Raw genomic sequence first — 13,513 nt, 5'->3', positions numbered from 1 at the left:
CAAAAATGTGGGTGTAATTAATATGTACTTGGCAGGAAAAAAATTGTTTTTAATGGTTTCACTGCTTTAGTCTTTTATTGGCATACAAATTTTTTTATTATGCAAATTTAAAAATTCTAAAAATGGTCTTTGCTCATGTAAATAGTGTTTAGTGTGTGTTGACAGCCAGACTGTGTCATTATTATGTTACTTGACATGGTCTTCGTTTAAAAAATCATTTTCTGAGACTGTGAATTTATGAGAAAGGTTTATCTTCCAGAATATTCAACCTAAACCTAGAATATGGGCTAGAATTATTTTGAAATGCCTCTTTATTCCTACAATGTCTTTGATGTTTTATTCCCGGGATTTTAGACTAACCTTTTGTTTTTCTCCCAGAGAGATTCAATGTGTATTTGATGCCATCCCCTAACTTAGATGTACATGGCGAATGTGCCTTGCAGATTACATATGAGCACATCTGTCTTTGGGACGTCCAGAATCCCAGAGTCAAACTCATCTCTTGGCCGCTAAGTGCCCTGCGGCGGTACGGGCGAGATGCTGCTTGGTTCACTTTTGAGGCAGGGAGGTGAGTTGTATGACTGTTCCTCTACTTTTTTTTTTCTTTCCCCAGGTTTGTTTATGAGATCCACCCTGAAGCGCGCTTCTGCAACTATTGTAGAGCTATGCCCCTACAGTGCTAGGTGTATTATAAAGTAGTCATATGTTCAATATGGCTTTATTTCCTGTGGAGGATTCTGATGTTTCATGGATGTGATATGAATTTTCATTGCACAGTTTGATTCCATTCCACAAACTGCAGTTGAATTAGGTAAAAATGCTGAAAATGTACCATTTACTGGGTCATGCCGAACACAAGCCAACCTCTTGGGTTTTGGAAAATATCCATATTGTTATTCTGCTTATGTTTCTTTGTTGGCTTACTGTGGTAAATTATCAGGATGAGGGGCCATTCGTTTCTGAAGGCGCCATTGACTGAGTTCCATCCATGGTGTAATGAATAGTGCTAACTCCAGGAGGTTGATTCTAGAACTGGCTTATTGCAATCAATACCCAATAAGCATTTCTAGGGCTTTCCTTTTTTCCTTTCAGAAGTCAATTTTGGAAAGAGAAGATGGTGCTAATAATATCTGGGTTGATCATTAGCTACAAAGAGATTCATCTAATCAGGAATTCACTTTTCTGCCCCTCAGAATTTGGGCTCTTTTTTTCTTTTTAAACATTGCAGATTAATTTTATATTTTAGAATTTTAAATTACTAAATTTTAAGAAATACAAATCCCTCTGTAAAATGGCCTGACATTTACATTAAAGTTGAAAGCAGTCAGCTTGTGACTTTGAAAAATTTTTTGTTCGTTTGTAAAACTGGATGGTTCTTCCCGACAGCAATACAATACTTGATATAAGGAGAGTAAAGACAGAAGTTCCAAACACCTAAGATCCTAATTTGTGTGAATATATGACGATAATGCTCTGCTCAACTTAATCTGCTCATTCTGTTATAAGCAAAGCCTAATTATTTAAGCTTTGCTTTTCAGAAATATGATCAATTTGATTCTCCTACAACTATCCTAGAAGGTTTTTTTTTCCTAGAAGGTTTTTAAGCTCTTCTTTCCCAAACAGCTCTTTCCCATTCTGTTATAAGTACCTGGAAATTGAAATGCTGTAAATGAGTCTGTGAATCTTCCAGAGACGGCAAAGGTCCTCACATTAGGAAATAAAACTGTAATCTTCAGAGCAGTGTTCTTTTGTCAGAATTACTTGTTTATTATCCTTAGGGGAAAGTCTCTGTAGAAAGATCAGATTTTGTTTGGGAAAGTGGGTATATTTCCCTGTTTGGTTCTCAGGAATTATTTATGTATTAATCGTTACCAGTGAAACCTATGTATGAAAAATATTTCATGAAAGAAATAGACTTTTCTATCGACTGTATACCTCATCTCATCTTCCACTTGTGTATCAAATCAATGCACAGTGGAATTCTGCATTGATCAGGATGTTTGGGGCCTATTTTGGATAGCTTTATTCAAACATTAAAATTTTTCAATTATTCCTTGGGTTTATAGGAATAGTAATAGGAAGGGTATGTCTTTTATCATAATTTTTGAAAGCTAAAACCTTAGTAAACTTTTTTAGTATCTCATGACTAATGTTAAACTTTTTTGACATTATCTTTCAGGTTTTAATGTTACTCATATCTTGCAAAAGTTTAATTTATTCTTATTAATCTAGTGGACTGCTAAGGATCCAGAAGATTATTTTAAAGACTGATATTTCTTCTAAGTGTGATAGGAAACCATAGAGATTTTTAAGCGGGTGCATAATCTTGTTTACATTTTGTGGACAATGGGATGGAGTTGGCAGATGTACATACATATGGGGAGATAAATGAAGTAACTCAGGTAAAAGAAATGGTGGATGAAAATTATGGATATATTGGAGACATACATTTCAGAAATATACCAATGGCCTTTGACCAAAAGCCCTAAAGTACTGACATGGAAAATGAAAGCATTTTGTTCTATGACTTAGGTCTCTTTATGGTCTGACCTTTAGGGTATTTTGTCCAAGATCTCCAGCTACTAGATAATTAGAATATCTGCAACCCATACCACACAGTGTTGTGTGTCAAATATTGCAGGGACTTGGAACACTTATACTTCGGAATCCTATTCTTCCTCAGTGATCATGCTTTGTGGGGCAAACTTGAGAGTGAGTCATCAGGAGGGAAAGTATTGGGAATGTGTCCTCAGGATCTTGTTCATTTCTCAGACAGCGTGATGTGGTGGACGAAGCACTGGCTCAGGAGTCAGAGTTTCTCATTTCTGTTCATTATTAGTGTTGACCTTGAACAAAGAGTTTAACCTTCCTCGTAAGTTTATCCAAGTAATAACTTCTTTGCAGAATTGTTGTGGATAACAGCCACGATGCAGGCAGATGACCTGGAAGGGTGCTGGGCTGCTCCTCAGTAGTGTCTTTGATATTTTATGATTACTTTTGGAGCAGGACTTGAGTTTGCAGGATACAGACAGTGTTAAACACAAGGTAACATTACTATTTTATATTTTGCCTGAAACTCAAATAAAGATGAATTCTTATAGTCACCATCAGGATGCTCAAGATAATAAGATCATTTGTGTTCCCCCAAGCATGAAGGTTTCATATCTGCCTTGGTTTATTACTGAAGATAATTTTTTCCTTGGCTATTTTTGGATGTGTTCAAAACAAACCAGTTTCATATTAACTAATATAATTTTCTCCTTGTTTCTTGTCGATAAATGGAGAGGAGTTGAGTCTCTCTAGGCAAGTAGTTTTCACGTATCCAACATGCATCTGCAAAGATTTTGCAGTCTTGTCCTCCAGAATGCAAGGAGTCTCCCCAGAGACTTTGGACAGAGTTCTGTTCACCTTCAGCCTTTGTTCCAGTTGGGACTGAGGGTTATTTCTGCTCAGTGGCCCCACCAAGACTGACACATGTAATAACCTGGATGAGAATTGGAGGAAATGAAATGAGATTGCAGCTCTACCCCATACTGGATGTGGACCTTAAGTGAATGACCTAACTAACTGTCTGAGCTCCACTGGCCACCTGTAGAATGGGTACAGTATACTGTGCACCTCACGAGATTGCCATGGAGTTTAGATAAGGTGCATACCCAAATACGTGGCATAATGCCTGGCATGTAGTAGACAGTTGCATCAAGCCAACTGACATAACAAGAAAGAAATTCATTGGCTCACCTAACCAAAAGTCCAGGAGGTAGGGATAGGGTCAGACTTGACTTGATTCAGAGTCTAAATCTCTCAGTCCTGTTTCTTCTAGAATGGCTTTGCCCTGGCTCCACGCAGTGGCTTCCAAGAGCTTGGAGATCTTCTCACACCATCAGCCAATAGAAGAGAAAGAAATTCCTACCATTTATTGAGCATTACACTCACTAGATGTCAAGTCCTATACTGAGGTCTTGATATGAAGTACACAGGGTACAGATACAATGGGATGGTTCTTGATATGAAGTACACAGGGTACAGATACAATGGGATGGTTCTTGATATGAAGTACACAGGGTACAGATACAATGGGATGGTTCTTGATATGAAGTACACAGGGTACAGATACAATGGGATGGCAGGAAAGGGGGTACTGATGCCATCAGAAGAGAGGTAGATGTAAGGTTTAAAACGAAAGAAAATCTAACAAAATGTGTCCAATACAGCGCTTAATGATTGCTCAAAGCAAATAGGGCAAAGCAGCTGTTGGACTGTAATTAGCAATATCACCCATAATGGTGCTGAGATGCAGAACAGTGGTTCTCAACCAGGGATGTGGTTGTCCCAGGGGACATTTGACAAGGTCTTGAGACATTTTTGATTGTCACAATTGGACAAGGGTGCCATTGGCATCTAGTGGATAGAGGGGCCAGAGATGCTGCTAAACATACACTGTGCAGAACAATACCCCACGACAAATATGTTTCTGGTCCAATTATCCAGTTGAAAAACTCTGTTCAATGGCAGGCATACCAGCCATTGAAAATAATCACTGGTATTTATAGAGCCATTATTACATGAAGGTCACTATGCTAAGCATTTTACACACGCTGTCTCACTTAAGCCATTCACCGATCATATAAAGTAGGGAATATTATCATTCTCATCTTAAAACGAAACTTAGAGACCTGGATGACTGGTCCAGAGGCATTAGACTAATAAATGGTGGATTCAGGAGCCACACTCAGGTCTTCTTACTTCCAGACCCTGTAGATATCTAGGGCAACTAAATGTCATATTCCACTAGGTGAGTCTAGCTCTTCATTAACATCTATGGAGCTAGGGAAGAGAAGGCGTTCTTACATCACCAGAGTTCCCTAAAACCATTCATATGTGTGCTAATGTATGAATTTTCCCAGTTACTGGAACCTCCTATTTGTTCTTTTACTTTGGAGAACAGGCACATGGAGCCAGGATGCTTCGTCCCTCCTGGACAGCAGTATCGTGATCATAGGTCATTAGAGTCTTCTAGGCCTTGTTTCTCCCCCTCTCCACCCAACATAAGCAAATCAGATCATATGTGCTGGTTTTTTCCTTGAATAAATCCAGAGTTGGAATAGAAGCTTTCTAATGAAATGCAATTACACGATTAATTGCCACCCCTTGCTCCTGGAGACAACAGGTTATTTGGTGGGCCATTGCCTCTTCTGTTTGAAGTTTTTCTGGTCTTTTGTTTGTTTCTTTCCCCCATTCGAAGTCCTGAAACTTCAGTAAAATACATCAGGCTGGAAGGGGCTCTGATTTTTTTTTATGGGAAGATCCAACCGACATGAGGTTCTGACTGTGTCAACATCTCCCTTGGAACCATTCTTGAAATGTTATTGTTTAAAGAAAGGTGGCAGGTGTCCAGTAAGTACCAGTGTTAATTTTATAGCTGGCTGCTGAGTTAGCATGCTCCAGTGGCAGGCACTGTCTTACCTCCTGACTGATTTAAATTAATACCCTGGGTTTAGCACCTGCAGGAGTGAAAGAAGCTCAGGTGACATTTGGCAGGATGTACTGAATAATTACCACACATGAGTGCTTCTCTTTACCAGCCAGAGAGAGCCTCTATTGTGCTTTTGACATCATTTTAAGAGAAACTTTTAGGTATGCCAAGTATATGTGAAAATCGACATTGCATGTACAAATTATTTTTCTTAAATGGAGTGCACAAATTCATGAAAAGGTTCTTTTTTTTTTTTTTTTTTGGATTCAAGACATCCTAGCAGCCTTGGAAAAGAAATTACTCATATCTGGTCTACATCACTCTGAAAACAAGTAATTGGTGAAATAATTTATCGGTGGAGAAGAAAATTGTTTCCCCCTGCAATTGATGAGTGCAGAGGACCACAATTCTAATATAAATCGTTGAAGAGTCTCTGTTTCTCTTCTTGATTCTAAGCTGCTTTGTAATTCCTCATTCCTAAATATTTAGGGAACACACACCCGTTCTAATTAAAGGATCGAAAGCAAATTGTACTCCGTTCTTCCTGCCATGTTGAGTAGGCAAATTGGCGTAAACACGTGCTGGATCCCACATGCGGGCTTGCTGAGAAGTGTGATTCTTTTCTTTTGCAAGAAAATACAAACTACATTTGTGCCATTTATGTGGCCGTTTATTCCCCATTTGTACTCTCTCAAAAGTAATTGTAGTTATAAAGGTGATGCACGTGTATTATAAATACCCCATTAATAGAGGCGGGTGTGAAATAGAAGTGAGAGTCCATGGAGTAAGCTTTTTAGCAATCATCTTCAGGAGATCTGTGCTGGGTGTGGGGGTGTGAACACGACAAGGCAAGGCCGCATCATACGTAAGACTCTTGGCCGGGTCCCTTCCACCTCCTTGTTGTGATTGTAGCACGTGAAATCCCTAAAGGAAAGGATGACTTCCTCATGACCTTTGGGAAGAACATCTCATCCGTACATCCTGTCTTGTGGCCATCTTTTTTAAGGAAAACTTTTCTGTGTATTTTGAATTTTATTTATTTATTTTCTAGCTTTCTTGAGCTGTGTATTTTGAATTTTATTTATTTTTTTCCTAGCTTTCTTGAGCGTTCATTGACATAGAACGTTGTTTACCTTTAGAGAGTGTGTGTACATTCCGAGGTGATCACCGCCACAGAGTTATTATTATTATTATTATTATTATTTTTGCCACAGAGTTATTACTCAGCACCCTCACCACCTCACGTAATTATTGCCTTCTGTGGGTGTGGCTGAGAACATTTAAGATCTACTCTCTTCACAGCTTTCAAGTGTACAATACCGTATTTCTCACTGTAGTCACAGTGCTGTACATTAGCTCCCCAGAATTTGCGTACCCTGTAACTGGAAGTTTATGCCCTGTGCTCAGCTCCTCTTACCCCCCACCCCACCCCCTTGGCAACCACCATGCTACTGTCTGCTTCTGTGAGTTTGGCTTTTTTATATTCCACGCACAAGTCAGAGCATACAGTGTTTGTCTTTCTCTGACTTATTGCACTTACATAATGCCCTGGAGGTCCATCCGTGTTGTTACAAATAGCAGGATTTTCTTCTTTTTTATAGTTAATATTACATTGTATATATACATATACAGATGCCACAGTTTCTTTATGCATTTCACCCATTGGGAGACACTTGGCTGTTTCCTTGTCTTGGCTCTTGTAAATAATGCTGCGGAGAACACGGGATGCACATATCTCTGTGACACAGTGATTTCATTTTCTTTGAATATATGCCCAGAAGTAGAATAACTAGATCACATGGCAGTTCTATTTTTAGTTTTTTGAAGAACCATCTTACAGTTTTCCACAGGACTCTACTGATTTATATTCCCGCCAAAAGTGCACAAGTGTTTCCTTTTCTCCACGTGTTCTCTGATACTCATTATCTCTACACTTTTTCATATTAGCCATTCTAACAGGTGTGAGGTGATATCGTGCTGTTTAGATTTCCCGGATGATTAGCGGTGCTGGACCTATTTTCATGTACCTGTTGGCCATGTGTATGGTGCGGCCCTCTTCCTGCAGCGATGATCCACCAGTGTATGTGACCACTTTATATGTGATGGATCCTCACATTCTAGAAGGGTCTAGTAAAAATGAGTCACTTCTTTCTTGCATCAAATGTTGGTTGGGTGCACCCTTAGAGCCTGGTGTGGTTCCAAGCCCTGTGGATGTAGCAGTGAATAAAATATACGAGTGTTCCACCATTGTGAAATTCACCCCGTAGAGGAAAGGGGGTATAGACAATAACAGACATTTTAAAAAGTAAAAAAGATGTTAGATTGTATAAGTCCACAGCAAAAAATAAAGTCACTCGATAGAAAGTGCCAATGGAGGGGGTGCCATTTTAAACAGGGTGAATGGGACTGGCTTTGCCAAGTCAGAGATGCCTGAGAAAAGATCTAGGAGGGATCGGGGCCGCAGTGAGAACGTTCCAGCCAGAAGAAGGAGGTTGGGAAAAGATGCTGAGCTGAGGGGGGTTTCTGTGGAGTGTGTAAAGAGTAGCCAAATGGCTGGCGTGGTTGGAGCAGAATAAGAGGGGGGAGCAATGTATGTAAAGGTGGAGATGCAACAGGGTCAGGCTGTGTGGGGCTTGAAGAGCACTGTAAAGCATGTGGTTTTTAGTCTTAGCTAAGGAGCTACTGGGGGTGGTGGGGAGAGGTGGGTCACTGCAAGGTTTGAAGGAACAGTCCCCAAGACCTTCCATGTTTCTGAAACCAATTGCAAATTGAGGGGTCCCCACAACCACCCAAGGTTCAATAATTTGCTAGAATGATTCAGAGCTTACTGACATCTATGAAACTCATGGTTAAAGCCTAGAACAGAAGAGGATAGAGAGTAACTCCCATCAGCCACGGGGAGGGTGGAGCCCAGAGAAGTACCAGGCATAGAGCTTCTGTGTCCTCTCCGTGTGGCCTCTGAACAGCACATCGTCCTCAGATCACCATCTGACAGTCCACGTAGAGCCTTGCCGACCAGGGAAGCCCCCCAGCCACCGCTGAGAGTTTTACCGGGGCTCCATTACATGCGTGTGCGGCTGATTCCTTGATCATGCACACGGCTGAACCCAGCCTCCAGGTCAGTTGGCAGCACATGACCCGAAGCCTCACCCCAAACCCCATCGTGACTGTTTGTCAACCCAAGAACCCCAGGCAAACACAGATTACCTCCCAGGTGACTGCCAGCGCAAAGGCTAGACAGGAGTGTTTTGGACAAGATTAAAGTCTTTACTACATAGAAAGGGGTAAGCAAAGAAGTGACATGGTCTGACTTATTATTATTATTATTACTTTTAACTAGACTCTTAAGCTAAAACCAGTTAGGAGGAGGGTCTTGTATGCTCACAGTGAGGACAAGAGTGGCCGCAAGGATGTTGGTAACAAGGAAGTGGGCTTACGTGTTGGGATTCTGACGTCGTCGAAGCTAACAACGCCAGAGGGATGTACTGACTGGCTGGACGTGGGTCAGGAGAGAGGGAGAGAGGAGTCAGGATCCTCCACGGGCTGCTAAAACTGTGGAGGAAATGCCCCAGAGGGCATGTGTGGGGACGATCAGACTTGTTTGGGGCATGTTTCAGTAGAGAAAACATGCAGCAGGAGGAGCAAGGGCCATATGCCCCCTTCAATTGGGTCAGGGCATAACATTGCGGAAGCCAAAGGGGGGGGAAAAGGATGTTTCTTTGACTTCACATGTCACGTGATTAAGAACACATATAATTAACGAACTACCACTGTCTCTACCACTAGCCATGGGGTATGACTTTGGATAGGTTTGTCTCGTTTTCATAGACTCTCAAGTCCATACACGTGGCGTGAGAATTTGAATGTAAAATGTGATAATGTGCACACTTAAGGGAACCGGTAGGAAGCCTGGGGACACCGATGGTAAAGCCACAGGAGAAAGGACGGCATGTGGCAACGCGTCCTCTGGATTGGGACCCTATCTACCTTCACCTCGCTCGCTCGGCCCATGGGCTTTATTGAGGTTGTTACTAACACTCGGGAACAGGCACAGTCTACTTCACTGGAGCTGGAGAAATAAAACCCCCAGTCATCTGCATTGTAGTTTTTATTTAATGAAAGCTGCTTCTTTGCTTAAAAGGACAATCCTATTCCCGAATTCGTATTTCCATTCTGAAAGAGGAGGTTTGTATTAGTCTGTTTTCATAGCAGGTGAGCCTCACACATAGACTCTCGTCCCCGGCCACACACTTCCCACCCCCAGGCATCTTTTGCCCGCTTCCCCGATGTCACAGGATGTGGTCACCTACGTTTCCTTTCAGCCCCCAAAATGCGCCTCCCTCCTGAAGTTTTCCCTGAGGATCACGTCCTCATTGGCTTTGACATTTTAAAGGGTTAAAATAACAACCACAAACCCCAATTCGGGGCTTACCTTGTTGCAAGATCCTTTGCTAAAGATAAAACACCATTTCCCACCACCCTAAGAGGTTTGGGGGATCTTATTGCTCACATTTGGGATATGAGGCCGTGGAAACTTCGAGACGTCAGGATACTTGACGGTGATTCCAGCATATGAGGGATCTGGATGAGACTTCTACCTTCCCCACCTCTTTCCCACATCACCTAGGGTAGGGCTCCGGGATGCACACCCCCATTTCCTCAGCTGTGGGATGATTTTAGTGACGGAGGCATAACAGTAAGTGAATGTGATTCTCACAGTGATATGGTCTTTTTCTTCTCAATTATCTTTTCGATCCTTTAGGTTAAAAGTATAGAAAAAACATTTCGATGGGGTGCTGCTACGTCTAAAACACATCTTGCAACACTTTCTAATTTACCTGTGTTACTAACAAGTGAGCAAATGTGCCGTTAGGTCTTTGACCAGAGGACCTAGACCGAGTTCAATGACGTATTTTGTTTTCATTGCATTTATTTTCGCATCTGCCTTCAATTTATGGCGGAGCCTACCGCCTTATGATTTTTGATTTGGTAGCTCGTTGACAATACATTTGTTTAAGGGAGAAGAAACTTGAGTTGATTTTGAAAGTTATTAAATAGGAGGCACAGAGATTTGACAAACAAGCGCAAGTTGTCCAAGGAGGACACTCCCCAGAGCAGCCCCGAGCCCAGCAGCCTGAGTGGCAACAGTGACGCATCCTGCAGTGTCCTGCGCTGATTTCTATTTCTCACCCCACTGGTCTCAGGAAAGGACGAGAGAGTCATGACATTAGCAGGCAGCTTAGATTGCCCGGTGTCCAGCCAACACACACACGCACACACACACACACACACGCACGCACGGCTCCTGCAGAGCCAACTGCCTCCTTGTCTCAAGCTGAGATCACCAGGCAGTGGCGCCAGTGATTGGAACAGGCAAGCCCCTGCAGACCACAGGTGTGGAGTGAGCTCTCCCTCAACCTGAAAACCATCGGTGGTGCAGCCACAGCTCCCCTGAACCCACAAGCTGCCTTGCACGTACAGCCGTTCTGCTAACGCAGAAGTTAGGTGCTCCCTCAACCCCTTTGTTTTTGGTCTATTTTAATGGTTCTCAGCTGGGGACATTTTGCCACCTTGGGGACATTTACCAATGTCTGGGGACATTTTTAGTTGTCACAATGAGGGGATTCTATTGGCAGCCAATGGGTGGACACCAGAGACGCTGCTAAACATCCTACAACACAGAGGGCAGTTCCCACAACCAAGGGTGATCTGGCCATACGATATCGCTCATGTCAGGTGCGCCCCTGGAGAGAGGCCCTGTTGTATAAGCTCCTAACAGACCCTTCCCCAGATTTTTCTTAAAGATGGAGCCCCCAGATACCATGCGGTTAAGCCTCTTGTTTACTTCGTGTGGTCTTTCTGTGCATTTTCTTACCATGGTGTCTGGCACGCTGTAGCCCCGAGTGGGAGAGGGGTCGTACTCTGTTCACCTCACTTCCACAGACAAAAGAGTGTCAACATTCTGTGATGTTTTGCTCCCAGTTTTGTGCCTCTTCTGCAAGGTGCTTCCGATTGGTGTCTCCCCGGTTTTTGGCTTCCTGATATTCTTTGTTACGACGTAACATCGACACCCACCCCTTTGCCCAACTGTACTTTGCTTTATCTGCTGCTCCTCTGACCAGTGTGGCTCATCGTAGCACGATGTTAGTCTTGAACCTGTTCACGTCCATGGATCTTGTTTAGCCAAGCGAACTGTAAACTCCCCAAAGAAAAAGCCCATGTCTTTGCCTTTAGATACGTTGCTGCAGCTCTTATGATTTGCCTTATGTTTGTCTAAGTCCGCTATTCTTTCAAGTATGTAATGGTAACTGTGAAATGTAACATTGATTTAAGAGTACCACAGATACACATGTGGAGTATGAGGTACATCCTGCTTGTAACTGTGTCCAACAATTCTAACCACGAGGGGACACACACACACACACACACACACGCACACGCATGTGTACAACATACATCTTGAAAGTGGGGAAATGTGGAACCATCTGGCTTTCTAATCTTAAACTTCCTTATTAATACAACCACCAGGAGATCATTTATTTTGGGGTTCTTTCTTTCTTTTTTTTTTAATTTTTTATTTATTTATGATAGTCAGAGAGAGAGAGAGGCAGAGACACAGGCGGAGGGAGAAGCAGGCTCCATGCACCGGGAGCCTGATGTGGGATTCGATCCCGGGTCTCCAGGATCGCGCCATGGGCCAAAGGCAGGCGCCAAACCGCTGCGCCACCCAGGGATCCCGGGTTCTTTCTTTTTTTAAAAAAAATTTATTTATTCATGCATGAGAGACACAGAGAGAGAGGCAGGGACACAGGCAGAGGGAGAAGCAGGCTTCCTGCGGGGAGCATGATGCGGGACTCGATCCCAGGATCCCAGGATCAGGACCTGAGCCGAAGGCAGACGCTCAACCACTGAGCGACCCAGAGGCCCCTATTTTGGTTTTCATAATTGCAATCCCATTAGTATTTTTCCAATATAGTGTATTGATGTGAAATGTCATTGGCAAAGAGCGGAAACCATTTCCAAAGTTGGGCATCCTTGCCTGTGGTGGCTCCGCAGAATGAAGCCCTCATCTCGGGGCACTCATGCTCATCCCTGGGTCCTCAGGAGGGCTGCCCCTCCTGCCAGCCTGTCCCTGGGGCATTGGTCACTCGACTCCGTCCAACTTCCAAGCATTCTCTGTGCAGTTCTTCCAGGACTCTTCTTCCTGCCTTGTCTGCCAGAGCACTGCCCTCCCCACAGTGGCTCCGTGAAACCTCAATTTAAATAAAACTTCTTCAAGGAGGCCGGGGTCAAGTTCCTAGTTACCTCTCCCTAGCACCACCTGCTATTTCACAGTCCCTTCTACAGTTATTTATTTAGTGCCAAATACAGGTCAAGCCCTGTTGTAGGCACTAGTCAAAGAACTGTGAATAAATCAGGAACAAATCTCATCTACATGGAGTTTACCTTCCCGTGGAATAAAGAACATTAAGATTTCCTTTGTGTACTCACGTCTCCTATCTAACACTTCCAAGACATTTAGGTGATGGTTGCTATCACTCCATTTATTTTACAAATGGAAATGCAGGCGTGGAGAAGCTCAGTTACGCGTATCGGCTCACAAGCTGACGAGGGGCGACGCCAGCCCAGCAATCGGAGCCCACCTTTGCCTCTTATTTCACTCTGCCTTGATACACATACTTATGTGCAGGAAGGAGTGAATTTCCCAATGCTTTCTGAGCTCCCAATTGTCTTCTAGATTCTTGACTAATTGCATAATCCATGGTTTGGAGTGAAATGATAAGTGACAGGCTTATCATTTAGACAAAGTAATTCTGGGGAAGTTCGCAACTATTAAGTGTGTTTGTATGGCCACCATGTCCTTATGTGTGAATCCTTATCTTCACAAAGAACACAGGAGAGGCCCAACCTAAACTCAGTATTTTCCCTTCTCTGCCTTTCCATCTACTGTTTTCTGTTAGCAGCATAAGGCCATACGAAAGAGTGTTGGGGCCTTTGGGACCACTTGGGATGCTGAAAAGGAGTCCAAGTAAAAGT

The 13,513-nt window shown here is 42.9% G+C and overlaps 1 protein-coding gene across 1 annotated transcript in view; it reads left to right on the top strand.

Annotated features, from left to right (window-relative positions):
- DOK5 (docking protein 5) overlaps positions 1 to 13,513 on the top strand; it is a 152,483-nt gene that overhangs the window by 102,624 nt on the left and 36,346 nt on the right. Inside the window, exon 5 of the mRNA XM_041733448.1 lies at positions 379 to 568. Within this exon, the coding sequence (XP_041589382.1) occupies positions 379 to 568 (190 nt within the window). The remainder of the gene's footprint in view (positions 1 to 378; positions 569 to 13,513) is intronic.

The sequence above is a fragment of the Vulpes lagopus genome, chromosome 18, assembly GCF_018345385.1.
Source record: "Vulpes lagopus strain Blue_001 chromosome 18, ASM1834538v1, whole genome shotgun sequence".
Taxonomy (NCBI): Eukaryota; Metazoa; Chordata; class Mammalia; order Carnivora; family Canidae; genus Vulpes; species Vulpes lagopus.
Note: the sequence above shows the minus strand (reverse complement) of the source record. Positions and strands in the feature narration are given on the sequence as shown.